General features: G+C 53.9%; 2 protein-coding genes across 4 annotated transcripts; both read left to right on the top strand.

Annotated features, from left to right (window-relative positions):
• The first annotated feature begins 105 nt into the window (after window positions 1–105).
• DHRS13 (dehydrogenase/reductase 13) lies at window positions 106–5,714 on the top strand. Its single transcript, XM_010378320.2, has 5 exons — window positions 106–373; window positions 490–608; window positions 1,574–1,697; window positions 1,888–2,199; window positions 4,602–5,714. The coding sequence occupies exons 1-5, from the start codon at window positions 247–249 to the stop codon at window positions 5,051–5,053; spliced, it is 1,134 nt and encodes a 377-aa protein (XP_010376622.1). The 5' UTR covers window positions 106–246; the 3' UTR covers window positions 5,054–5,714.
• Window positions 5,057–25,199, top strand: FLOT2 (flotillin 2). Of its 3 annotated transcripts, none has more exons than XM_010378321.2 (11): window positions 5,057–5,969; window positions 15,565–15,646; window positions 20,240–20,330; window positions 21,324–21,447; window positions 21,857–21,975; window positions 22,098–22,211; window positions 22,302–22,421; window positions 22,511–22,725; window positions 23,162–23,345; window positions 23,673–23,822; window positions 23,935–25,199. In XM_010378321.2, the coding sequence occupies exons 1-11, from the start codon at window positions 5,921–5,923 to the stop codon at window positions 23,971–23,973; spliced, it is 1,287 nt and encodes a 428-aa protein (XP_010376623.1). In that variant the 5' UTR covers window positions 5,057–5,920; the 3' UTR covers window positions 23,974–25,199. The 3 variants fall into 3 exon arrangements, with proteins under 3 accessions (XP_010376623.1, XP_030779291.1, XP_030779292.1); XM_030923431.1 differs by lacking the exon at window positions 20,240–20,330 and adding an exon at window positions 18,596–18,686 and having other exon boundaries at window positions 5,771–5,969; XM_030923432.1 differs by lacking the exons at window positions 5,057–5,969; window positions 15,565–15,646 and adding an exon at window positions 18,601–18,686.
• Window positions 25,200–27,248: the final 2,049 nt, after the last annotated feature.

Genomic DNA, 27,248 nt, shown 5'->3' with positions numbered 1-27,248 from the left:
ACGCACCTCAAAGGTGTCCACAGACGCACACGCCCCCAGGACGCCGACGCACGCCTAGGGGGCGCTCGCAGGGCCGGCGCGCACCCGCACGCACACACACCCCTACCCAGCCTCCTGCCAGCCTCCGCCTTCGGAGGCTGACGCGCCCCGGCGCCGTTCCAGGCCTGTGCGGGGCGGATCGGCAGCCGCCTGGCGGCGATCCAGGCCGGCGCGGGGCCTGGGCGGGAGCCGGGAGGCGCGGCCGGCATGGAGGCGCTGCTGTTGGGCACGGGGTTGCTGCTGGGCGCTTACGTGCTTGTCTACTACAACCTGGTGAAGGCCCCGCCGTGCGGCGGCATCGGTAACCTGCGGGGCCGCACGGCTGTGGTCACTGGTGAGTGCGGAGGCGGGTGAGTGCGCGCTGGCGGGGCGCGCGGAGGGGAGGCCGGGCCGGCGGTAGCGGCAGCCCGCCAGGCTCAGCTCAGCTCGGCTCGCGCCCGCGGTCCGCAGGCGCTAACAGCGGCATCGGGAAGATGACGGCGCTGGAGCTGGCGCGCCGGGGAGCGCGCGTGGTGCTGGCGTGCCGCAGCCGGGAGCGCGGGGAGGCGGCGGCCTTCGACCTCCGCCAGGTGAGAGGCAGCGGGGGCGCGTGGGACCGTGAGCCGAGAACCCGCCGGGACACAGAGAAACCAGCAAAGGGGCTGCGGAGGATCCGGGTCCAGGGAGGAGAGTGCGGCGCGGGCGGCTGAGCGCGAAGAGGGAGTGCACGGAGCGCCGAGGTCACCCGAGGAAGGCGCACCAGAGCCGAGTGGGGGAGGGGCTTCCTGAAGGCCGTAATTGCAGTTCTGAGACGTTTAAGCATCAGTAGAAGTTGGGTTAATGATTAGTAGGAAAGGGAACAGCAGAGAGCACAGCATAAGCAAAGGCCCTGATGCAAGAGAGTTGGACTGATCTGAAAAACTGAGAAAAAGATTTAATGAGGCTGGAGCACAAAGTATGAGGAAGATGGGCAAATGAGGGGGCTGGAGGCCCTTCTAGAGCCTATTGAGAAGCTTGGATTTTATAGATTGGGCAGCACAGACCAGTGGAGACCGTAAACGGCCCTCAGTAGGCTCCGGACTGTCAGAATAGCCTTTGGAAGGAACCCCTTTGTGGCTGCGTGGTGCTTGGAGTGGAGGGGCAAGAGCGGGCGAGAGGAGACCAGTGAGAAGTCTGTTACAGATTTTGGGGTAAATGGTAATGGGGAAAGGAGGTGATAATAATAGCAAGTACCTACCCAGTGCTGCTGGAGTGTATTTTACACATGTTAACTCCTTTCATTCTCACAACAGCTCAGTGAGATTGGTACTGTTATTATTATTCCCTTTATGCAGTGAGAGAACTGAGGCCAAAAGAGATTAAGTATCTTGCCCAAGGTCACACTCTAGTAAAAGGCAAAGTCAGGATTTGAATCCACACACTTACCTAGTAAACTCTAAGATGTAGGGGCAGATTTTATTAAACAGTAGGAGATGAACTCTCAGAATTTGGTTCCTGGGGAGAGGGAAGAGGATAAAGATGCCTGGTGACAAGCCCAGCCCTTGCCGCTCCACAGGAGAGTGGGAACAATGAGGTCATCTTCATGGCCTTGGACTTGGCCAGTCTGGCCTCGGTGCGGGCCTTTGCCACTGCCTTCCTGAGCTCTGAACCACGGTTGGACATCCTCATCCACAATGCCGGTGAGGGGCAGCAGGCCCTGCGGGGTGGGGGGTGGCGGGTGGCCAGGGGCAGCTGCCCCCTCCAGCGGAAGCCCTGCTGGGGCCAGTGGACACATGGGAATGATGCCCCCTACTCCCATCTCATAGATAGGGATGCCAAGGCTGCAGAGCTCCTTCTGGAGCAGCCACTTACATCTAGCCTCTGCCCCAGGGATCAGTTCCTGTGGCCGGACCCGCGAGGCGTTTAACCTGCTGCTTCGGGTGAACCACATCGGTCCCTTTCTGCTGACACATCTGCTGCTGCCTTGCCTGAAGGCATGTGCCCCTAGCCGCGTGGTGGTGGTAGCCTCAGCTGCCCACTGTCGGGGACGTCTCGACTTCAAACGCCTGGACCGCCCAGTGGTGGGCTGGCGGCAGGAGCTGCGGGCATATGCTGACACTAAGCTGGCTAACGTACTGTTTGCCCGGGAGCTTGCCAACCAGCTTGAGGGCACTGGCATCACCTGCTATGCAGCCCACCCAGGTGAGATCTGGTTCTTCGGCTTCCGATTCCCCTCTCCTTTCCATGCCCCATCCTGTGCCCCCCACACCACTACCACCTCCCCACCCCCAATCCCTCATTGAGTCACAGAATCTCAGAGCAGGAAGGAAGCATAGTCCAAGGAGAGGCCTGTTCCTTGCTGATCTTGGAACCAGGCTCTCCTGGTTTAGGTTCTTCCTCTCACAGCACAAGCCTGGGTGCCGAGCCCTGGGGGGTGTATGGCCATGAATAAGACCTGGATTCCCACCCCCAGGAGCCATCTGCACTGACTGAACTGATAATGATGATGATGATAGCTAATAATTTTTCATTCATCCGAGAAGCATTTACCGAGTACCTACTCTGTACCAGGCATTATTTGCAGTGCTGGGGATATAGCAGTGAACAAAACAAAGACTCTGCCCTCATAGAGTTTGCATTCTAGTTTGGAGGCGAGGGAGAGAGCCAATAAATATATACAATGAGGGGTGGTGATAGAGTTCTCTGAGGAAAGAGGAAACAGGGCGAGGGGCAAATGGAATGGGAATATGGTGTGGCAGTCAAGGAAGACATATCTGTAAAGGTGACATTTGAACAGAAGCCTGAAAGATACATGGCTCACTGGGGAGATGCCCAGAAAAAGAGAGAACAGTGCAAATAATAAGTGCAAAGGGGCCGGAAGCGGTGGCTCATGCCTATAATCCCAGCACTTTGGGAGGTCGAGGCTGGTAGATCACTTGAGGTCAGGAGTTTGAGACCAACCTGGGCAATATGGTGAAACTGCATCTCTAGGCCAGGTGTGGTAGCTCACACCTGTAATCCCAGCATTTTGGGAGGCTGAGGCAGGCGATCACAAGGTCAGGAGTTCAAGACCAGCCTGACCAACATGGTGAAACCATGTCTCTACTAAAAATACAAAAATTAGCCAGGCGTGGTAGCGTGTGCCTGTAATCCCAGCTACTCAGGAGGCTGAGGCAGGAGAATCATTTTAATTCAGGAAGTGGAGGTTGCAGTGAGCTGTGATACTGCCACTGCACTCCAGCCTGGGGGACAGAGCAAGACTCCATCTCAAAAAAAGAAAAAAAAGAAAAAAAAACCTGTCTCTACTACAAATACAAAAATTAGCTAGACATGGTGTCTGCCACCTGTAGTCCCAGCTATTCACGAGGCTGAGGCAGGAGAATCGCCTGAACCTGAAGGTGGATGTTGCAGTAAGCTGAGATCTCGCCACTGTACTCCAGCCTGGGTGACAGAGCGAGACTCTGTCTCCAAAACAGAAAAAAGTAATTGCAGAGGCCCTAAGGCCTGGTGTGCTTGAGAAAGGCTAATGTGGCTGGAACAGAGTGAGGGGGGAGAGTGGCAAGAGGTGAGGTCATAGAGAGGCACTGGGTCCTGTAGGGTTTGGAGGGAGGTTCACTATAAGCATTCTGACTTTTACTCTGAGTGAGATAATTGGGGATCCAGAGGCACACTTTGTCTTATGCAAAAGGTTATACCAGGATAACAAGATCTGCCATATTCATATTACCATACTGCATTTTAGATAGTCACTGCCTAAAGCTCATTAGTAATTATAATAGCGATGATCACAATTAGCCTTTATTAAGCCTCTATTATACTCCATATCCCTAATGTCCAAAATAGTGGCTGGTGTACTGCAAGTACTTTTTTTTTTTTTTTTTTTTTTTGAGACGGAGTCTTGCTCTGTCGCCCAGGCGGGAGTGCAGTGGCTGGATCTCAGCTCACTGCAAGCTCCGCCTCCCGGGTTTACGCCATTCTCCTGCCTCAGCCTCCCGAGCAGCTGGGACTACAGGCGCCCGCCACCTCGCCCGGCTAGTTTTTTGTATTTTTTAGTAGAGACGGGGTTTCACCATGTTAGCCAGGATGGTCTTGATCTCCTGACCTCGTGATCCACCCGTCTCGGCCTCCCAAAGTGCTGGGATTACAGGCTTGAGCCACCGCGCCCGGCCTGTACTGCAAGTACTTAATAAATGCTGGTTAAACAAGGAACAGGACTTGAGCTAGAAGAAAAGATGGAGAGAGACTGAGAATTGTTTCAGGCATGGGACACAGCATGAACAAAATCTGGGATGTGAGGTGAACAAGCAGTTTGGATGGAAGGGAAGAGGCTTCATGCAGGAAATGAGTGAAGTCACCTCGAAGAAGTCCCGAATGCCTGGTAAATACTATCCTTGTTCCCTTGAAACCAGATTCTGTCCCTATTCTTCTAGCTCTGTTCTATTATTATTATTATTTTTTAAAGAGACAGAGCTTCACTATGTTGCCCAGGCTGGTCTCAAACTCCTGGGCTCAAGCGATCCTCCTGCTCCACCTCCCGAGTAGCTGTGACTATAAATGCACACCACTGTGCCTAGCCCAACTCCTTTCTTTCTTCCTGCCTACAGGGCCTGTGAACTCGGAGCTGTTCCTGCGCCATGTTCCTGGATGGCTGCGCCCACTTTTGTGCCCATTGGCTTGGCTGGTGCTCCGGGCGCCAAAAGGGGGTGCCCAGACACCCCTGTATTGTGCTCTACAAGAGGGCATCGAGCCCCTCAGTGGGAGATATTTTGCCAACTGCCATGTGGAAGAGGTGCCTCCAGCTGCCCGAGATGACCGGGCAGCCCATCGGCTATGGGAGGCCAGCAAGAGGCTAGCAGGGCTTGGGCCTGGGGAGGATGCTGAACCCGATGAAGACTCCCAGTCTGAGGACTCAGGGGCCCCATCTTCTCTGAGCACCCCCCACCCTGAGGAGCCCACAGTTTCTCAACCTTACCCCACCCCTCAGAGCTCACCAGATTTGTCTAAGATGACTCACCGAATTCAGGCTAAAGTTGAGCCTGAGACCCAGCTCTCCTAACCCTCAGGCCAGGATGCTTTCCATGGCACTTCATGGCCCTTGAAAACCTCGGATGTGTGCCAGGCCATGCCCTGGACACTGATGGGTTTATGATCTTGACCTCCATGGTTACTTTCTGGGGCCCCAAGCTGTGCCCTGGACATCTCTTTTCCTGGTTGAAGAAATAATGGGTGATTATTTCTTCCTGAGAGTGACAGTAACCCCAGATGGAGAGATAGTGGGTAATATGCTAGACCCTGTGCTTCTCGGAAATTTGGATTTAGTATTTTCAGGTCCCACCCTCATTGATTCTGATCAGCTCTGGAGCAGAGGCAGGGAGTTTGCAATGTGATGCACTGCCAACATTGAGAATTAGTGAATTGAGCCCTTTGCAACGGTCTAGCGAAGTAGTTAAATTACCCCCATGTTAATGAGGTTGAATAAGGCTCCCGAGCTAAGGGACTTGCCCAAGGTCTCACAGTGAGTAGGAGGAGGGCCTGAGATTTGAACCCAGGGGTCTGAGGCCAGGGCCCACTGCCGTAAGATGCGTGCTGAGAAGTGAGTCAGGGCAGGGCAGTTGGTATCGAGGTGCCCCATGGGAGTAGGGGGACGCCTTCCGGGCGGAGGCAGGGCTGGGGCGATCTGTATCTGCAGCCCCTTGGAATAAAAGCGCGTTGACCGCTGAGGCTGCGCTAGCTCCTGCCTCAACCCGCCGGCCCCGCCCTCCGCCGCCACACTTCCGGCGGGGCTGCGACCACAGAGGGGCGCGGGCGAGCGGGCGGCCGGCCGCTGGGGGTGGCGGGATAGGCTGGGCGCGGCCAGCGCTGCGGACCCGCTGCTGCTCTCCGGGTCTGTGCGGTCCCGAGGGCCGTCCGTGCCGCCGGCGCCATGGGCAACTGCCACACGGTGGGGCCCAACGAGGCGCTGGTGGTTTCAGGTGAGGGGGCGGCGAGGAAGGTGGGCGCTGTGGAGGGTGCTCGTGGTGGGTGCAGGGCTGGAGAGTGCACGGGGAAGAGCTGGGCCTGAGTCCACCGCGCGGCGCAGGGCGCTGGCCCCCGGGCGGCACCTGAGGCCCCTGACAAGAGAGATCCCCTTGTGCTCACGCTTTCCTTGCTGCGCACCCTCGGGCACCCACCAGGTGCTCCCCCTCCCGCTGCGTGTTTTCCTGTGTTTATTTGCTTCTCCTCCCCCTCCCCCTCCCTAGGTGGGGCCTCCCCGCCGCTCCACCGTGTGGTTGGGGGTCCAGAACTGAAGCCGTGGGGTTCCAGGAGGGAGGGAACTAGTGGTTTCGGGAACGCAGAGATTTGGCTGGATTCCAGAGCCCGGGATTGGGGGCGGGTCGCGCAGCCCTGGAGGGCAGGTGCCTGTATGGGGAGGGGCCCTGAGACGGAGGTCCTTTATCTGGGCACAGACCCGTTAATTCCAAGCACGCTGGGGCTTGTTGGGGATTACCGGCACTGCCCGCCCAGGAGACGCGGGTGTGGCCTCTACAGGTTGGGAAACCCGGTTCTGGGCTGTGCAGCTCGGGATTGCAAAATGCTGCAAGTTCCATTATTTCTGTCTAGGTGGGGCATGGGGACTGCGGTACTGGGGAAAATTAGCCGCTATTGAGATTTTATATTTGGGGTGCTTTGAGAAGCGGCTGACACCTTGCAAGCCACCAGGTTGTGCAGCTCTTGACTCTCAGGAGCTAGGGGAGGGGGGTCCTGGTGCCTGACAGCTTGGAGACCTGGAGCTGGAGGAATTTCTCATGTCTGTCTTCCCACTATCAGTGCTGATTTTTTTCGGCCTGCGTGCAGATTTGGTAGAACTGGTTACTGAAGAGGTAGAAGGGGGTAGAAGCCCTGAGCCAGGCCTTATAGCTGCCAACCCTTGGAGACGTGTGATAAATCCACTGGGAATTTTCATTCCAAAACATGGCGTCAAGTTCACTTTGGGTCTCAAAATCAGTCTCTCCACTGGGACATCCCCAGTGTGTGGGAGATAAGTACCTTACCCCCCTGAAGACCAGAAATAGCCTTGGGGACAGAAGGGAGACTCCCAGAGAACACTGAAGCCAGACTTGCTCCTTTATATGACCTGGACCTGTCTCCCAGTCCACACCCTTAGAGAAGGTTTTTAGAGACCAGAATCTGCACTGTACTTTGTTTTTCTTGTGGAATTTCCTTCAGGAAGCCCAGACTCTGGACTGAGAAGACAAAAGCTACAATTCCATCCTTGTGATGGGACTGAGCGGCAAGAAGAGCCCCAGAGATGGGCTGCTCTGTGCCTTCCAGTTACTGAGAACCTGGTCTTCAGAACAGAAGTCAATGCACTGTTAGCTTCAAAGCCATTTTAGGGGTGGGAAGAGGAGGTCATGCTGAGAACTGAGAATGCTGGAGTCAGGGAAGCAGAGAAGGTTGGGGGTGGCGGATAATGCCTGGCACGATGATACCTTGGGATTTGAGATGATCAAGCTGAGATCCAGCTCCCTCTTGCGTGTGGACTCCTGAGAGAGCAAAGCAACTGCTCCCGCCCCTGCCCCCACCTGTCTACCTTGCTCCTTGGACCTGCATCTAAGACCAGAGGCATCTCACCTAGCCCAGTTTCAGAAGGAGGATGCTAATACATCTCATGGTCATCTTTTTCATCCTTTCTTTTTTTTTTTTTTTTTTTTTTTTTGAGACGGAGTCTCGCTCTGTCACCCAGGCTGGGGTGCAGTGGCCAGATCTCAGCTCACTGCAAGCTCCGCCTCCCGGGTTTACACCATTCTCCTGCCTCAGCCTCCCGAGTAGCTTGGACTACAGGCGCCCGCCTCCTTGCCCGGCTAGTTTTTTTTTTTGTATTTTTAGTAGAGACGGGGTTTCACCGTGTTCGCCAGGATGGTCTCGATCTCCTGACCTCGTGATCCACCCGTCTCGGCCTCCCAAAGTGCTGGGATTACAGGCTTGAGCCACCGCGCCCGGCCCTCATCCTTTCTTATTATCTAACCTCCCTCCTTCAGTTTGTAACATAAAACTTTTTTCTCTCTACTTTTGAAAATTTTAAAGGGGAATCATTTTCATTTGGATGGGGTCAGGGTGGGGATAAGAGGGGAGAAAAGCATAATTTTATTTTCACTCACCCTAACTGAAATTTAGTGTTTCCTGTGATTATGAATATTGGCAACAATTCATGATAGTATTAGCAGAAATTTTCCTACTACACTACAGTTATTGCTGGTACCTTGAAAATCTGTTGGCGGGGCGTGGTGGCTTATGCCTGTAATCTCAGCACTTTGGGTGGCCGAGATGGGAGGATCAGCTAAGGTCAGGAGTTTGAGACCATTCTGGCTAACATGGTGAAACCCTGTTTCTGTTAAAAATACAAAAAATTAGCCGGGCATGGTGGCGCGCGCTTGTAAGCATCTCAAAAAAAAAAATAATTTACATTTTGAAATTAAATAATTGCATTTTGAAATTAAGCTAGTAATTAGATTTACCAGTAGATCTTAATATTTAATGTATTTTTTTTTTTTTTTTTTTTTTTTGAGACGGAGTCTGGCTCTGTCACCCAGGCTGGAGTGCGGTGCCCAGATCTCAGCTCACTGCAAGCTCCGCCTCCCAGGTTCACGCCATTCTCCTGCCTCCGCTTCCCAAGTAGCTGGGACTACAGGCACCCGCCTCGTCGCCCGGCTAGTTTTTTGTATTCTTTAGTAGAGACGGGGTTTCACCGTATTAGCCAGGATGGTCTCGATCTCCTGACCTTGTGATCCGCCCATCTCGGCCTCCCAAAGTGCTGGGATTACAGGCTTGAGCCACTGCGCCCGGCCATATTTAATGTATTAATAAAGAACGACATATTACCATATTGCACATTTGGTTTTAAATTTTGATAACTTTAAATATAATTTCTTATGTATTTATTTTATGAATTTATAAGTATTCTTGGCCAGACTAATTCCTGTAATTCCAGCAATTTGAGAGGCTGAGGCAGATGGATCACTTGAGGCCAGGAGTTTGAGACCAGCTTGGGCAACATGGCAAAACTGTCTGTACCAAAAAAAAAAAAAAATTAGCCAGGAGTGGTGGCACATACCTGTGGTCCCAGCTACTCCAGAGGCTGAGGTGGGAGGATCACTTGAGCCCAGGAGGCAGAGGATGCATTGAGCCAAGATCACACCAGTGCACTCTAGCCTGGGCAACAGAGTGAGACCCTGTTTCAAAACATAAATAAATAATAAATATTCTTGAGGAGGGGTCCTTAGGCATTGCTGGATTGCTAAAGGGGTATGTGGCTCAAGAAAGGCTAAACTCCCTAGTAGGATAGGGCCTTTTTTTTTTTTTTTTTTTTTTGAGACACAGTCTTGCTCTATCACCCAGGCTAGTAGAATGCAGCAGCATGATCACAGCTCACTGCAGCCTCGACCTCCCAGGCTCAAGCAATCCTCCCACCTCAGCCTCCCAAGTAGCTGAGACTGTAAGTGCATGCCACCACACTCAGTGTTTTTTTTTTTTAAAAAAAAAAACAAGGTTGGCCGGGCGCGGTGGCTCAAGCCTGTAATCCCAGCACTTTGGGAGGCCGAGACGGGCGGATCACGAGGTCAGGAGATCGAGACCATCCTGGCTAACACGGTGAAACCCCGTCTCTACTAAAAAAATACAAAAAAACTAGCCGGGCGATGTGGCGGGCGCCTGTAGTCCCAGTTAGGAGGCTGAGGCAGGAGAATGGCATGAACCCGGGAGGCGGAGCTTGCAGTGAGCCGAGATCGTGCCACTGCACTCCAGCCTGGGCGACAGAGCGAGACTCCGTCTCAAAAAAATAAAAAAATAAAAAAAAACAAGGTCTTCCTCTGTTGCCCAGGCTAGAGTGCAGTGGTGTGACTTCGGCTCACTGCAACCTCCACCTACCAGGTTCAAGCCATTCTCATCCCTCAGCCTCCCAAGTAGCTGGGATTACAGGCACATGCCACCATGCCCAGCTAATTTTTATATTTTTAGTAGAGACAGAGTTTCACCATGTTGGCCAGGCTGTTCTCAAACTCATGGCCTAAAGTGATCCGCCCACCTCAGCCTCCCAAAGTGCTGGGATTACAGGTGTGAGCCACCATGCCTGGCTGCTAATTTTTAATTTTTTGTAGAGACAGGGTCTCCCTATGTTGCCCAGACTGGTCTCAAACTCCTGGGCTCAAGCAATCCTCCCACCTCAGCCTCCCAAAGTGCTGGAATTACAGTCATGTGCCATCATGCCCAGCCAGGATATGGACTTCTTTTTTTTGAGACGGAGTTTTGCTCTGTCACCCAGGCTGGAGTGCAGTGACGCGATCTCTGCTCACTGCAAGCTCCACTGCCTCCCGGGTTCACGCCCGTTCTCCTGCCTCAGCCTCCCTAGAAGCTGGGACTACAGGCACCCGCCACCACGCCAGGCTAGTTTTTTTGTATTTTTAGTAGAGACGGGGTTTCACCGTGTTAGCCAGGATGGTCTCGATCTCCTGACCTCTTGATCCGCCTGCCTCGGCCTCCCGAAGTGCTGGAATTACAGGCGTGAGCCACCGCGCCCGGCCTGGACTTCTTGACTAGTGGGAAGAAGGTGGGCTGGACACGGTGGCTCACACCTGTAATCCCAGCACTTTAGGAGACCGAGGTGGGAGGATAACTTGAGGCCCAGAGTTTGAGACCAGCTTCTGCAACATAGCAAGACCCTGTCTCTACAAAAACAATTCTTTTTAATTAGACAGGCATGGCAGTGTATGGAAGGCGGAGGCTGGAGGATCACTTGAGCCCGTGAGTTCAAGGCTGCAGTGAGCTGTGATTACACCACTGCATTCAGCCTGGGTGACAGAGTATAATACTGTCTCAAAAAAAAAAAAAAAAAAAAGGTGGAGGAAGGCCAGGAAGGGCAGGGGATGCTCCTGAGAGGGCTGAGTGGTGGGGCTATGTCCTGGAGAAGGGCTAAGAGAGTGGAACAGAGATTATCATGGAGTATTTTGTGGTTCTGGAGCTTAATTGTAGAAAGGGAAAGCAAGTTGGGTTAGAAAGAGTGAGGTACAGTCAGGAGAAACTTCCGGGTCTTGAGATGAGGAAGAGTTACAGAAGTCAAGGAAAAGGCACCTAACTGGCCTCTTGGGAGGGGTGCTCAGGCTGAGTGATCAGGAAGCTAGCAGGAAGTTGCCTTCCAGGGGAGGATGCTGGTAGGGGCGGGCAATCTGGCAGTTTCAGCTTCCTGTTGTTGCAACCCTTGGGAACCTGGCCATGTTGCCCTTAGCCAAGGCCCAGCTTGAGCTGTGGCAGCCTGCTCCCCAAGCCAAAGAATAAGTTAAAGGTAAAGGTTGGGCTGGGTGCGGTGGCTCATGCCTGTAATCCCAGCACTTTGGGAGGCTGAGGCAGGCAGATCACCTGAGGTCAGGAGTTCGAGACCAGCCTGGCCAACATGGTGAAACCCCATCTCTACTAAAAATTTAAAACTTAGCCAGACGTGTTAGTGGTTGCCTGTAATCCCAGCTACTTGAGAGGCTGAGGCAGGAGAATCTCTTGAACCTGGGAGGCGGAGGTTTCATCGAGCCAATAGTGTGCCACTTCTTTCCAACCTGGGCAACAGAGCAAGACTCTGTCTCAAAAAAAAAAAAAAAAAAAAACGAAAAACAAAGAGTGGCCATCTACCCTGTCCATCCCCCACCTCACTCCCTCCCTCATCCTACCGCCACCACTACCACCTTCCTACTGCACATTGAGAAGTCCCCTGGAGCTAGCCCAAGGCAACCATGCCCCAGCCCCCACCAGGCCAGAAGATGTAGAATAAGCTATGATTTTTGGTCCCGTTCCAGTTTCACTTGATCCTGAGATGGTTTGGGTTTCAGATTGAGTGCTTGTCCTCAGAGGCCTCCCCACCCCACTTCCCAGGTCAGAGAAGCCGGGAATGGCTTACCTTGAACAGTAGCCCTGTAAGCAGGTAGTTCTACCCCAGAGAAACAGACAGACAGAGACCCAGGACCCCCTCTTACTGTTCCCTGCCCACACTGTGGGGCTGCTCTTTGATCCCTGAACCTCTGGCTCTGCTACTGGAACTTCACGCATGGCAGCAGACCCAGAAAACGGGGTTACCTGCCTGGTAAGCAGTATTAGATGCCAGCTCTCCAACCTTTCAAGCCCTCCCCACTGGGAGGTCTTTATTTCTTTTTCTCCACCCACCCAAAATTTGTCACCAGTTTCCCGTTTTCTCCATTGTGTCTGTTTCTATTATTGTCCTCACCATCCACCCAAACCCAGACTCTAGAGCTGCACTGTCCAATGTGGACAGGAGCCACAGGTGACCATTTAAATTAATTAAATAAAAAATTCAATTCCCCAGTCATACCAGCCTCATTTGAAATGCACAACAGTCGCATGTTGCTAGAGGCTGCTGTACTGCACAGCATAAACACAGAAGAAGATATAGAACATTCTTACCCTTGCAGAAAGTTGTCATGGATAAGACTGCTCTAGAAGTTGTCTGCCAGCATCAGCCACCATGCGTTGCCTGGATTACTGCAAGAGGCCAGTCTCCCTGATCCCAGTGTCTTCCTCCTTGACCAAAGTGATATGTGTTTCTCAAGGGTTACGTTGCTCCCTATCACTCAGACACACAGCTTCTTGGCCTAACACACAAGGCACTGTGTGATCTGCCCTCTGCCCCTCCTCTTGCCTTGTTCCCTGCTGTGAGTCCCCAGAGACACTAACCCAGCTGCATGAACCTCCCCCAGACCCTTGACCTTGGGAGTCAGACAACCTTTTGAGGTTCTTTGAAGATTTCATGAAAACCTAACTTTGTGAACGTGGAAATGATAATGCTCAGCCAGGTGCAGCAGCTCACGCCTGTAATCCCAGCACTTTGAGACGCCAATGCCTGTGGATCGCTTGAGCCCAGGAATTGGAGAACAGCCTGGGCAACATGGTGAAACCTTGTCTCCACAAAAAATACAAAAATTAGCTGGGCATAGTGGCACACACCTGCAGTTCCAGCTACTCGAGAAGCTAAGGTGGGAGGATCAATTGAGCCTAAGAGGTCGAGGCTGCAGTGAGCCGTGATTGCACCACTGTACTCTGGCCTGGGCGACGGAATGAGACCCTGTCTCAAAAAAAAAAAAATGGTAACAGTCTCTGGTTTTTCCCAGATCACTTATTTCCTTTGAATTCTGTTTCCTGTACATTTTTTTGCACTGCAAGTTAACTGCCTGTCCAGTTTTATGAAGGTTTCCTTGAACTTGCTGAGGAATTTTGGCATTAACAAGAGAATTCACTACAAGAATCTTAGGAACTGGTTTTTCTCATTTCTGTATAGGGAACATGTAGAACATGTCTAGATCATGGATCTGGGTTGTGGCTGAATTAGATATTCTGTGTAGTTGACACACTGTTTCCAAGAACCACTTCCTTTTTTTTTTTTTTTTTGAGACGGAGAGTCACTCTGTCACCCTGGCTGGAGTGCAGTGGCACGATCTCAGCTCACTGCAAGCTCCGCCTCCCGGGTTCATGCCATTCTCCTGCCTTAGCCTCCTGAGTAGCTGGGACTACAGGCACCTGCCACCACGCCCGGCTAATTTCTTTTGTATTTTTAGTAGAGATGGGGTTTCACTGTGTTAGCCAGGATGGTCTCGATCTCCTGACATCTTGATCCGCCCGCCTCGGCCTCCCAAAGTGCTGGGATTACAGGCGTGAGCCACTGTGCCTGGCTGAACCAGTTCCTTTTTAGGCCATTTTGCTTTGTCTTCACTTCTCCCATTGGTACCACAAGTTAGCCTTTGTTTTGAGACCTTGCCTTCCCCACCCGTGGGAACGGGTGGGGAACAAAGTCATTCTGAATATTATGAAAGTGGAGAACCAGCCTCACTGAGATGTGTCTGCCAGGCAGAAGAGCAAACCCCCTCACCTTGGCTGGGAGACTCTTCCTTCCCTCCCAGCCCCCCAGTGTTGTCCCCGTCTGCATTCCCTCTCTGTCTACACCCACCGTGATAACAGGTGAATTCCAGGGCATACTTGTTTATTGAATGAATTAATTAAAAATGGAAGCTGGACCAGGTGCAGTGGCTCACGCCTGTAATGCCAGCATTTTGGAAGGCCAAGGCAGGTGGATCACGAGGTCAACAGTTCGAGACCAGCCTGGCCAACGTGGTGAAATCCTGTCTCTACTAAGAATACAAAAATTTGTCCGGGCGCAGTGGCTCAAGCCTGTAATCCCAGCACTTTGGGAGGCTGAGGCGGGCGGATCACGAGGTCAGGAGATCGAGACCATCCAGGCTAACACGGTGAAACCCTGTCTCTACTAAAAAAAAAAAAAAAATACAAAAAACTAGGCAGGCGAGGTGGCGGGCGCCTGTAGTTCCAGCTACTCGGGAGGCTGAGGCAGGAGAATGGCGTAAACCTGGGAGGCGGAGCTTACAGTGAGCTGAGATCCGGCCACTGCACTCCAGCCTGGGCGGCAGAGCGAGACTCTGTCTCAAAAAAAAAAAAGAATACAAAAATTAGACGGGTGTGGTGGCACATGCCTATAATCCCAGCTACTCGAGAGACTGAAGCAGGAGAATTGCTTGAACCTGGGAGGCAGAGGTTGCAGTGAGCCGGGATCATGCCACTGCACTCCAACCTGGGCAACAGAACAAAACTCCATCTCCAGAAAAAAAAAAAAGCTGGCCTGGTGAGGTGGCTCACACCTGTAATGCCAGCAATTTGGGAGGCCAAGGCGGGCAGATTGCCTGAGGCCAAGAGTTTGAGACCAGCCTGGCCAACATGATGAAACTCTGTCTCTACTAAAAATACAAAAATTAGCCAGGTGTGGTGTAGGGGCACCTGTGATCCCAGCAACTCAGGAGACTGAGGCAGGAGAACCACTTGAACCCAGGAAGCAGAGGTTGCAGTGAGTTGAGATTGCGCCACTGCATTCTAGCCTGGGCAAGAGTGACATTCTGTCTGAAAAAAAAAAAAAAATGGAGGCCAGGTGCGGTGGCTCACGCCTGTAATCCCAGCACTTTGGGAGGCCGAAGTGGGTGGATCATGAGGTCAGGAGATTGAGACCATCCTGGCTAACACAGTGAAACCCTGTCTCTACTAAAAATACAAAAAATTAGCCGGGCATGGTGGCGGGCGCCTGTAGTCCCAGCTGCTTGGGAGACTGAGGCAGGAGAGTGGTGTGAACCTGGGATGTGGAGCTTGCAGTGAGCTGAGATCGCGCCACGGCACTCCAGCATGGGCGACAGAGTGAGACTCCGTCTCAGAAAAAAAAAAAAAAAAAATGGAAGCTTTTCCAGATCACCTCTGCCTATTGTCCTGTTCTATTCTTCTGTTTTCTGGAAGCACTTACATTCGGAACTATTCACTGGCTATCCTTCTCTTTATGTAAATTGCCTGTCTACCAAGCAAGATTTTAAGTCCCATAAGGGCAGGGAGAACTTCTCTCTCATTTTTGTGTAACCTCAGCACTAGGCACCCAACAGTAGGCGTTGTCAAGTATCAGAGCAGATAAAGGACAAAAGTGGCTCAGTGGGCTGGATTGTAGACAGACCCAAGAACAGACTGACCTGTGGTGGTTTTTTTGCTCCCCAGGGGGCTGCTGTGGTTCCGACTATAAACAGTACGTGTTTGGCGGCTGGGCCTGGGCCTGGTGGTGTATCTCCGACACTCAGAGGTAAGCACCTGGGGCCTCTAGGACCTGTCATAGAGTGGGCCAGGGAGAGAGGGGCTTCCAGCATTGTTCTGCTTTACCCTGAGGGTCAGCTACATTCCATTCTGTTGGAGGGGCAGGGAGGGCGCCTCCTAAGAAGCATGTGAGATGGGTTGCACAGGGGTGCAGGAGACACGCGTCAGGTAGGTCTGTCATGGGCACCCCCTCCTTAATGGGTGTTCTTTTTTCCACCGGAGGTGGCATTACTTCTGTCCCAGAGAATTCAGGGTCATATCCCAGGCAGAATCTTGATTTCCTGATTACAACTCAAAGTTATTTAAGAAGCCTTTTATTATACAGCCAGTTTGAAGTGGGCATATGAAGGGAGGAAAGGCTGGAGAGACCCCATGCACACCCTTACCTATGCAGGCCCTGGGGACTGCAGTCAGGGACTATGTGGCAGAGAATGGACATATAGTCAAAAGTGGTTCTATGACAGTGGTGAGTTAGACTTAGGGAGGGGGACCTAATGAATTAGTGCTGGGGCTGAGCAAGACAGGTCTGGACCTCCTAAATCAGTCTGGAAAGACTTACTAGAGGAAGTGAGATTTCAGCTCCCCAGAGGACCCACCATCTGGCTCTACCTGCCGCTGCCTGCAGAGCCTAGGGCAGGGCCAGACCTGGCCTCTCCTGGCACCCTCACTGCCCACCCACCAAGAGATGAGGCATGCCAGTTACCTTTCCACAATCACCCCCTTCCTGATTATGGGAGATGGGGTGGTGGGGAGGAGAGGAACAGACCCTTCCCAACCACGACCCAGGCAACAAGGGCAGCAGAGCTGTCATGTTGCAAGGGGGTTGGTCACCCCACAGGGGAAATCATGGAGATTCCAGTGGAAGCCTCCTCTGCCCCAGCCCCCACCTGTCAGCAGCTAGCTCGTGGGAGTCTGAGGGCATCTGCTAGGGTCAGGGGGAATTGGGAAGCATGGCACAATGGATTAACTTCACTGGTTCCCAGTAACCGCTCCACTCTCCCACCTCTCCCTCACTTTACCCGGCCGGAGGTGAGCGATGCTGGGGGGCTCTTCTGCAAGGCTCAAAGTGTCAGAGTAATCAATAGTGGCCACAGCCTCCACTCGAGAGGATCCTGGCTGCACCTGAGTGGGCCAGTGGCCTGTCAGAAGCTGTGGGGAGCCCTCTGCAGACATACCACCACCCTGCACACTGTGCATTCCCAGCACAACAGAGTATCTTGTCCAGGCACCTGTCCTGCATGGGCAGCCACTGCTAGGCCAATTCCCCTGCAGTCCGTTCTCCGGATTCTTGGTCCCCTGCTCTCCCTTCTTGCTCCAGGGAGCAGAGCCAGGACACAAGGGCCGAGCCTTTCTGACAGCAAGTTTGGAAGTTAGAGGTGAAGGGCCTTGTATCTCTTCCCAGAACACTGACCTCACACCCAGGCTCCACATCCTCCCTCTGGTCTCACTTGCTGGGTAGTCTGAGCCAGTAGTCCTTCCCCTCATCCCCTTTTCTTCGGGGGCAGCCTCTTCCCCAATCCCTAGCCTGCTTGGGTGACATCTCCACAGGCTGGGGCCTTTATTTCCTTATGCTGGCAAGAGCCTCTCAAGTCAGAGTAGAGGCTTCTAACTCAGCCTGGATACTTAGCCTCCCTCTCGAGGTCCTTTCCGCAACTGTCTATATGTCACCTGCCCTTGGAGTCAGCCATTCTTCTTCCAGGCTCAGTGACCCCTTCTGCTGCACTTTGCTGCCACATCCTATACTATCCCGAGGCCGTGATGTGGGCAGCTCTCTCCTACCTGAGCAATTCTTCCACCTTTGGCATCTGAGCTGCAGCCTCCCTTCTTCCCTCCCCACTACCCTTCCTCCCTCCCTCTCTCTCCCCTGTTTCCCTCTCTCCTTCCCCAGAAGAGAGCTTGGTGGGTTCCTGTCTGAGCCGGGTCAAGAATCCTCTCAGGCCCAAGGCTGCTAGTGTTAGGGGCTCAAACGAAGGCAACCTTTGCACATCTGCATGGCCAGAGCCCCAGGGCTGGCACTGTGGGGATGGCCCGTCCCAGGGCTGAGATGGGGGCTGCACATTGACTGCTGCTCCTTATCACCCCTCCACCTGCTTCTGCACCTTCACCTTCAGCCTCTGTCCTCTCTTCCTTCCTCTGATTTAGGGAAACCTTCCACACTGTCCACAGCCTGGACTCTGTCTAGACACCCAACCTGCACACACACTGCCTAGGGAGGCCCAGCCAGCATGGCCCAGGGAGCTTCGAGGCACCTTGTTTTCTTTGCCAATAATCTTCTCTCTGCCCCGGCAAACTTTGGAAATTCCCAATTAAATGTCTCCCTTATCTCCCAGTTGTCCCTGAATATTCTGGCAGGGACACGCTTTCTCCTCCCCCAGCCTTCCTTGACCCCCACATCAGAACATTTGGGCTTTTCTGGCCTCGCCTTGCCTTCTTAGTGATAGAAAGTGCAGACCTGGCGGATTCAGCGTTTGCTAAAGCTCAGGAGTCCCCAGAATAGCCTCCTACTCCCGATTTCTGGAAACACAGGTTTACCTGTGTGAAGACAGGGGGCTAAGGCTCAGTCTCCCAGATTGTGACAGGATCCCTGGGAAAGTGAGGTGGCGGGCAACCCAGGTGCCCTGTGCACAAGCCTCCTGACCTCAGGCCACAGGCCCAGGGTGGCAGCAGGCATCTTCCCCAGCCCAGCAGGTCCTCACTAGAAGGGTTTGGGGCTAGAGAAGAGACCCAGAGGCCTCGGATCAGCACGGGGGGTCTCTGCTCTCCTGCAGCCCTCAGCTGAGCTGGTAGTTGGGGGGTTGGATTACTGAGAGCATGCTCCCCCGCCGCCGTCCCCAGGCGTCAGGCATCGGTGCTTGTCTGGTAACTACTGTGTGTGTTTGCTGTGTCCCCTCCTCCCCTTCCTGTCCCTACCTCTCCCCACCCCCTGGCTGCTCCTCAGACTGTCTCTGGAGGTTATGACCATCCTGTGTCGCTGTGAGAATATTGAGACGTCGGAGGGGGTTCCACTATTCGTAACAGGGGTTGCACAGGTAATAACCCACCTGCTTCCTCCTCCGTGTCTAACCTTCTCTCTTCCTGCCCTGCGGGGCCTGGCAGACAGGAGCCAGTGGACTCCCCTCCTGAGACCATGCCTTCCTCCCTCTCCTCTTTTCTCTCCTCCACTGCTCTGGGTGCCAGTATGGATCCCTGTAGATCCCCAGGTCCCTTGCCCTTGCCTATTGGACTGCAAGTGGGAAAACAGCAAGGGATTCTGGAAGCTCTGCCAAGTCTGCCAGTGAGTGTCCCTGGATGCCAGGCCTTCGTTACCATGCAGCCATAGCTGGTGAAATCTATTCTTGGGCTTAAGTGTTAAGTAGCTCCAAATGCTTACTCTGTCATGTGTGGGTTCCCCTCTTCATTGCTTCATTCACCAGCTCTCTACTGAGCACCTTCTCAATTCAAGGCATGTGGACTGCAGGAGCGAACAACAAAAAGCCCCCGCCCCCTCAGAGCTTGTGTGCCAGCAGGTTCCCAGGCTGGAAGAGGCCTGAACTGCATCTTTCTCACGCCCTCCCTATGCATTAAATTGCCCTTCAGCCTCCACTTAGGCAAAAACACTATACCACCACTCCCTTCTTCACCCATCCTGCCATCTCTAATGGGGAAGGGGACCATCCCCATCTCCTTAGCCCTTGTAGCCATGGGAGGTGCAGAGGCCTGAGAGGCTCGGAGTACCTTGTGTGGAAGGGGTAGGGTCCAGGCCTCCCTCAATACCCCATTTGATGCAGTCCTGTCCCGCTCCACACCCACACCTGCACTTGAAACACCTGCACATGCCCAGATCCCTTTTAAGGGGGGTGACTGTGGACCCTGGAAGAATCAGATTGCCTGGCCAGAACAACTCTTTCCAGGGTTAACACTCCTTGGCCAAGAAGCTCTAGCGTGACCTCAGTCTGCATTCCCCATGTGACTCACCTGGGCCTAATACCAGACGTGGGTTTCAAGTCAAAAGGCTGCAGCCACCAGGTAGGGCTTCTCTGGCAAGGAGCAGATACAGAATCATTTCCATCTTAGCGCAGCAGTGGGCACACTCCAGGATGCCAGGCAATCAGACAGAACTTTCTGGGCAGCTTCCTGGGGCACTCTGGAGTGCTGGGTAGACCAAGGAATGGGCCAGGGCCCCTGCGGGAGGCTCAGATGACATCCACGGGTGGCCTGCGTGGCAGAGCCGGGAGGACCAGCACTGACTTGCTATCCTAGAACATACACACAGCTACACCTGAATTCTCCCCCAACCACTAGCCCCCGACCACCTACAGCCACTTCTTTCTACTTCGTTTTCCTCGCAACCAGCCAGGCTGACTTGAGCAGAGGGTGTGTGCACATACACAGCTCACTTCCGCTCCTTCCCCTGGGGCCACCCGCACCCACCTGCCCTCCTGCCCACCTCCTTCTCAGACACTCCCATCTCAGCCCCATGGAGAGTGCTTCCTCCACCTTCCTAACCAGGACCCAGCCGGAGCAGTGAGGTACTGGACTCTTTCCCAACACCACCAGGCCCTGCGCCCCCAGACCCATGCCCCTGTTTTGCGTTTCTTGGCAGGATTTCCCTAGAGATTATGACGTTGCAGCCCCGCTGCGAGGACGTAGAGACGGCCGAGGGGGTAGCTTTAACTGTGACGGGTGTCGCCCAGGTATAGTAACTCAGCAGCCCTGCGCATGTCCGTTGAGCTGCCTGGTCCCGTACTCGGGTTTGGGGGGAGGAGGAGAGAATGGCAGCCAGGGGCAGTCTCTCTCCAGCGCCCCAGCCCCCGCAAGTCCCGCAAGAGAGGGCCAGTCGGGTCATCGCCACTGGAACATGCTCACCAGGCCCTTTTGGCCACGCAGCAGGACTAACAGACACCCCTTCTCTCCTCAGCGGGCCCACGAGGGACAGAACCAGTGCTGAGGGCTCCTGGCTCACTAACCCCACTCCCATTCTTTGCAGGTGTTGGAAATGTCAAGCCCCAGAATCCAGGCCTTCCTTGTTCCCTGGGTATGGGGTGGGAGGGATGGGGCCCAGAGGGAGAGGCATGTGAGGCAGAGGAGCTCTGGACTCTGGGAGTCAGAGGCTGTGTCATATACCCAGCTGGGGGCCTAGGTGAGGGCTTCCAGCCCCGATCCACCTCTTGGCATCACAGGGCAGCAAGGTTCAGCCATGCTGCAGGCCTCGGCGAGGGGTTGGCTGAGTACCTCAAGAGGGAGAGCCATCCTTGGTTGCATCCGCCAACCCTCTCATGCCCTGTCCAGGCTCTTTCCTTCTCTGTCTGTGTCCCTATTTCTCATTCTTCTTGTTATACTCTCTGCCCCTCAGCCTCAGGGTCTCCCACATGTGGGAAGCCTCCAAGGGAGGAATTGGCTGGTGAGGGGACAGTAGGCTGAAGGGGTGGGGAGACAAGCCCCGAATGCCCATGAGAGGCCGTGGCAGGGCCTGGGGCTGCCAGTGCAGGTGAAGTTTCACAGTGTAAGAAGCCCTTGTGCTGCTATCTCCCCACTAGAGGCCTCAGACAGATTCCAGCCTCCCAGGGCCTCCAGGTCTGAAAAAAAGGAAGGGAGGAGGCACAGCCACCATCCTGCCTACCTCTGGGTCTGGGGCCTCCGTCTTCCTCACTCCAGCCTGGCTGAAGCGCCTCTGTCATCACTGGCAGGTGAAGATCATGACAGAGAAGGAACTCCTGGCGGTGGCTTGTGAGCAGTTTCTGGGTAAGAACGTGCAGGACATCAAAAACGTCGTCCTACAGACCCTGGAGGGACATCTGCGCTCCATCCTCGGTGAGGCCCTGTCCTGCCTTTGAGGAACCTCACGGGGCCCCTCAGCCAAGGCAGGAAGGGGTGCAGGGCTGGGCAGGGGGCCTGTTTCACTGGCGTTTCAAGCTCAAACATTCTTCCTCAAATATTTAATTTCAAAACCTCAGGTGACTTGAGTGAAGGAGAGGGCATTGGGGTGGGATGGGGGCTGTCAGTCTGCTCAGGAACCTAGTGCTGCTTGGGACACTTTTTCTCATCCAGCCTGGACTGTGCAGCAGGAGGCTCGGTGTTAAGTGCTGTTGAGAAGATACCCAAGGAGACCCAGTTCAGACTGTAGCACCCCACATGCACCCCGACCTCTACATGCATGCCTCCTCCCTTCCCCAGCTGTCTGGGTCCCTGGGGAGCCAGCCCCTGCTCTCTCTGCCCCCAGGTACCCTGACAGTGGAGCAGATTTATCAGGACCGGGACCAGTTTGCCAAGCTGGTGCGGGAGGTGGCAGCCCCTGACGTTGGCCGCATGGGCATTGAGATCCTCAGCTTCACCATCAAGGTACGACGTGATGGGAAGCTGTATCTCCTGGTGTCCATCTGGGAGATGGTGGCTTCGCTAGAGGGGCATCTTTGTGCCTCTGGCTGCTCCTTTGAGCCTCTGTTACCCCATTCCCTCCCCAGGACGTGTATGACAAAGTGGACTATCTGAGCTCCCTGGGCAAGACGCAGACTGCCGTGGTGCAGAGAGATGCTGACATTGGTGTGGCAGAGGCTGAACGGGACGCAGGCATCCGGGTATGTGGGTTCAAGGACAGGAAGCTCAGGGGTGACGGGACCATGATGACTCGGGACCTCTACTCACTCACCTGCCCCTTTTGCCCCCAGGAAGCTGAGTGTAAGAAGGAGATGCTGGATGTAAAGTTCATGGCAGACACCAAGATTGCTGACTCTAAGCGAGCCTTTGAGCTGCAAAAGTCAGCCTTCAGTGAGGAGGTTAACATCAAGGTGAGCAGCCTGAGGGCATCCTGGGTTGGGCCTCAGGGATCAGGACTTAGTGACCAGCCTCTAATGTGCCAACCACCCTCTTGCTACAGACAGCTGAGGCCCAGTTGGCCTATGAGCTGCAGGGGGCCCGTGAGCAGCAGAAGATCCGGCAGGAAGAGATTGAGATTGAGGTTGTGCAGCGCAAGAAACAGATTGCCGTGGAGGCACAGGAGATCCTGCGTACGGACAAGGAGCTCATCGCTACAGTGCGTCGGCCCGCCGAGGCCGAGGCCCACCGTATCCAGCAGATTGCTGAGGGTGAAAAGTGAGAGCCGCCCAGGTGCCGGGGTCAGGGCTTAGTCAGGCTCCTCTGCCTTCAGTGCACTCCCTGTACTCTCCTGACCACAGCTTGCAAGTCACTTCTCCTCCACCGTGTCTTCTTACTCACTGTGAAGTGAGGATAACCCCACGTACCCTGTGGGACTGCTGTTAGGAAGACTAAATAGATAAAGGAGGCTCCAGTGCCTGGTGTAGTGCTTGGGCAGAGACAGTATCCTGGTTTGTCCCCTCTCACTTACAGCTGGGAGCTAGTGGCCTCTCCCTGGCCAGAGCCAGAAGGTCAGGCCACCCCCCTCCGTTCAAATGTTTCCCACCCCTGACAGCCCCCAAGGCAGAGTATTTGAAGGATTGCTGGCCCCTAGGCAAGGCTTGAAGGGCCCCTGGTACATCCCACTGATCCTGCCTGGCCTGGGCTCCCCCAGGGTGAAGCAGGTCCTCTTGGCACAGGCAGAGGCTGAGAAGATCCGCAAAATCGGGGAGGCGGAAGCAGCAGTCATCGAGGCGATGGGCAAGGCGGAGGCTGAGCGGATGAAGCTCAAGGCGGAAGCCTACCAGAAATACGGGGATGCAGCCAAGATGGCCTTGGTGCTGGAGGCCCTGCCCCAGGTGAGGCTTCCACCTAAGTGGGTCCCAGGGTCCAAGTGTCCTTGCTTGACTAGCTGGGCAAGTGCCAGAACTTCTCTGGGCCTTGCAAGTAACACAGGGACAGGTGGCTAGAAGGGTTAAATGAGGAGCATCTTCAGCAGGGAGCAGGAACCCTACAACAGACCTAAGCTATCCCTGGCCCACAGGGCCTCTCTTACCATGGCTCACTAAGGGCCACCCAGGCTGCTTTGGGGTTGGAGTGAGTTGAGGAAGGGAGGGAGAGATGCTGAACCAGGCTGGGAACGGAGTCGGTGCCAACCAGGCTCTCCTCCCACTCTTGCCTCCTAGATCGCTGCCAAAATCGCTGCCCCACTTACCAAAGTCGATGAGATTGTGGTCCTCAGTGGAGACAACAGCAAGGTCACATCAGAAGTGAACCGACTACTGGCCGAGCTGCCTGCCTCTGTGCACGCCCTCACGGGCGTGGACCTGTCTAAGGTGTGTGCCTGCCTAGCTGTGGTGGGGTTGCCCGGGCAGCCCATCGGACTGGCCAGGCAGAGTGGTCCTGGGTCCTGGAGCCAAGGCCTCATGGCATCTCCCATCCTTGCAGATACCCCTGATCAAGAAGGCCACCGGTGTGCAGGTGTGAGGCTCCTGCAGGCCCACTCTCTTCAGCAGCCACCTAGCCCTCCCTCCAGCACCCGTTTTAATCCCACAGAACTACGGGAATGTTACTGACTCTGGTGCCTTATCTTGAAGGGACCAGAAGTGCTGCGTGTTCAGGCCATCTCTGGCTGTCTTCCTGTCTCTCCTGTCTCTGTCCACCTCCTCCTCTTCCTCCCTTTTACCCCACTTTCACTGCCACTTTCATCAGGTTTGTGTCTCATCTCCCTGTGTGTCTTTTCCTTTGTCTCTTTTTCTTTCCCCCTATGCACATCATGTAGTTTAAGCTGAAGATGTTTATTACAATCACTCTCTGTCTGTGGGGGGTGGCCCTGCTGCTCCTCAGAATCCTGGTGCCTTGAAGTTCTCTGTGCATCTGCCCGTCCTCCCTATGGCTGTGGCCAGAGCTCAGCATGGGCAGGGGTTCTGGGTAGGACGGTCACTGTCCTCTCTCCCGGACTGGTCTTCCCAGCCCCAAATCCTGCCCCAGGAAGCCCACAGCCTCACCCGCTGCTGCCCCTCTAGGTCTGGGCAGCCATGACCTGCAGGGCCTAGAGCCACTGTCCTTCCCCTCATCCTCCCAAGACCCCAGCTGGCGCTCATACCCTGTCCTTTCTCCCTGACCCCACGGGCACAGAGGCAAGACCTCCTGTCTACAGCAGCTTCCTCAGTTTCCTACTGCCTTAGGAGGCCCCTGCTTTTGCTCAGGGAAGGCCTCTTCATGGGCATGTGTCTGCTGGGGCGGTAGGGCTTGGTCCCACTCTGCTAAGTTTTCTGAGATGAGGGTCTAGCCCTCTTGGGGACAGAAAAGTGTGTAGACCTTCTTCCTGCTAGGGCTGCACTGTCCTGGGTGTTGGGCCCTTCTGGTGGGCAAGGCTGTGCCAACCCTGTACAGAATCGAGTGCTGTAACCTGGCCAGACCCCAGAGCCCTTGTGCTATCTTTCTTCCTGGCCAGAGTGATGGGGTTCCAGGCATGGGGAAGCAACCCAATCCTCTGTCTCCTTGCTCCAATGGAGGCAGAAGAACCCAGGACCCAAGCGTCTTGGCAGGGGTGCTGTGAATGTCCAGTGGTCCCAGCACCCCACCCTGGCCCTGCCCCAGCCTGTGTAGCTCTTCCTGCATGTGGATGCTGCATGTCTGGTCTGGGGCTTGGATGTTGCACTGCCCCACTGCCTGTCCCTTCTGGTAAAATAAAGATCTCTTAATGCCCACCCCTGCATTGTGTCTTCTGTGAGGAGAGAACCAAGAACCAACCACGTCCCCTATCCCTCTTCAGCTTCAAGGCAGCTTTTAGCCTGTTCTTCCCCACCCTAGCCACTAGAGGGCAACAGCACACTGGCCTTGTGCCTTGGACATGCCTGATTGGCTAAGATGCTGAGGCCAAACCCCAGCCCTGGAACATCTGGCTCCATCACAGGCAGAAGGTGGAGGGGGCTGGCAGGGCGCAGTTGCACATGCGTGTAGTGCCAGCTACTCAGGAGGCTGAGGTGAGAGAATTGCTTGAGCCCAGGAGTTTGAGTCCAGCCTGGACAACATAGCAAGACTCCATCTCTTAAAAAAACAACAAAAAAAGAAAAGGTGAAGGAACCTGCCAGTTCACTGCACCTCTGTACCAGTATACTGAGTCCTACTCAGTAATGGAGCCCATCTCTCAGGCTTAAGAGCTTAGACTCTGAAGTAAGGCAACTTAGGTTTAAATTTTAGCTTTGTCGTTTATTATCTGTGTAATCTTAGGTGAGTAACTTCATCTTTCTGGGCCTCAGTATTCTTTTTTTTTTTTTTTTTGAGACGGAGTCTCACTATGTCGCCCAGGCTGGAGTGCAGTGGCGTGATTTCAGCTCACTGCAAGCTCCGCCTCCTGGGTTCACGCCATTCTCCTGCCTCAGCCTCCTGCATAGCTGGGACTACAAGCGCCCGTCACCACGCCCAGCTAATTTTTTTGTATTTTTTAGTAGAGAAGGGGTTACACCATGTTAGCCAGGATGGTCTCGATCTCCTGACCTTGTGATCCACCCACCTCAGCCTCCCAAAGTGCTGGGATTACAGGCGTGAGCCACCACACCCGGCCAACATTCTTATTCATTTAATGAATTTATCAAATGCTTGCCATATACCAAGCATTGTCTCAGATGCCAGAGTGATGAGTCAACAAAATAAATGCATAGCCATTCAAGCTTACATTCGGATAGAAACAAGAAAAATTAAATGTACAGTATGTTAGATAATGGTAAGTCGTAAGGAAAAGAAGGAAATAAGAAGTGAGAGGCCGCTGAAATTTTAGGGGACCCAAAAAAGGCCTCATTAAGAAGGTGGCCCTGAAGAAAGGAAAGGAATGAGCCATGCGGATATCTGAAGGAAGAGCTTTCCGTCCAAAGGCCCTGAGGCGGGAGAGCGTCTGGCATGATGAAAGAATAGCAAGGCCAGGATGTTTGGAGCAAGGGAGTAAGTCAGGATATCAGGAGGTGAGTCAGGATCTCATTTTTCCAGATGATGTAGAACCTTAATGAGGCATATTTTGGCCTTTATTCTGAGGTGGGAAACCACTGAAAGGCTTTGAAAAAGCAGTGATATCATTTGATACACCTTAAAAGGTAATTCTAGGCACCAAGACAATTCAAGGGAGAAAGGAACAGATGGTGCTAGAACAACTGGGTCTGTATTGGGGAAAAAAAATTGAATTGCGCCAAACGCAATGCTTTATACCTGTAATCCCAGCACTTTGGGAGGCCTAGGCGGGTGGATCACAAGGTCTAGAGTTCAAGACCAGCCTGGCCAAGATGGTAAAACCTTGTTTCTACTAAAAACTACAAAAATAGGCTGGGCGTGGTGGCTCACGCCTGTAATCCTGGCACTTTGGGAGGCCGAGGTGGGCAGATCACCAGGTCAGGAGATCGAGACCATCCTGGCTAACGCAGTAAAACCCTGTGTCTACTAAAAATACAAAAATTAGCCAGGCATGGCGGTGGGCACCTGTAGTCCCAGCTACTTGGGAGGCTGAGGCAGGAAAATGGCATGAACCCAGGAGGCAGAGCTTGCAGTGAGCCAAGATCCACACCACTGCACTCCAGCCTAGGTGACAGAGCGAGACTCTGTCTCAAAAAATAATAATAATAAAAACTACAAAAAGTAGCCTGGTGAGGTGTCAGGCATCTGTAATGCCAGCTACTCAGGAGGCTGAGGCAGAAGAATCACTTGAACCCGGGCAGCAGGGGTTGCAATGAGCTGAGATCATGCCACTGCACTCCAGCCTGGGCAACAGA

Source organism: Rhinopithecus roxellana, chromosome 19 (assembly GCF_007565055.1).
Source record: "Rhinopithecus roxellana isolate Shanxi Qingling chromosome 19, ASM756505v1, whole genome shotgun sequence".
NCBI classification, from domain to species: domain Eukaryota; kingdom Metazoa; phylum Chordata; class Mammalia; order Primates; family Cercopithecidae; genus Rhinopithecus; species Rhinopithecus roxellana.
This window is presented reverse-complemented; position numbering and strand designations above follow the sequence as displayed.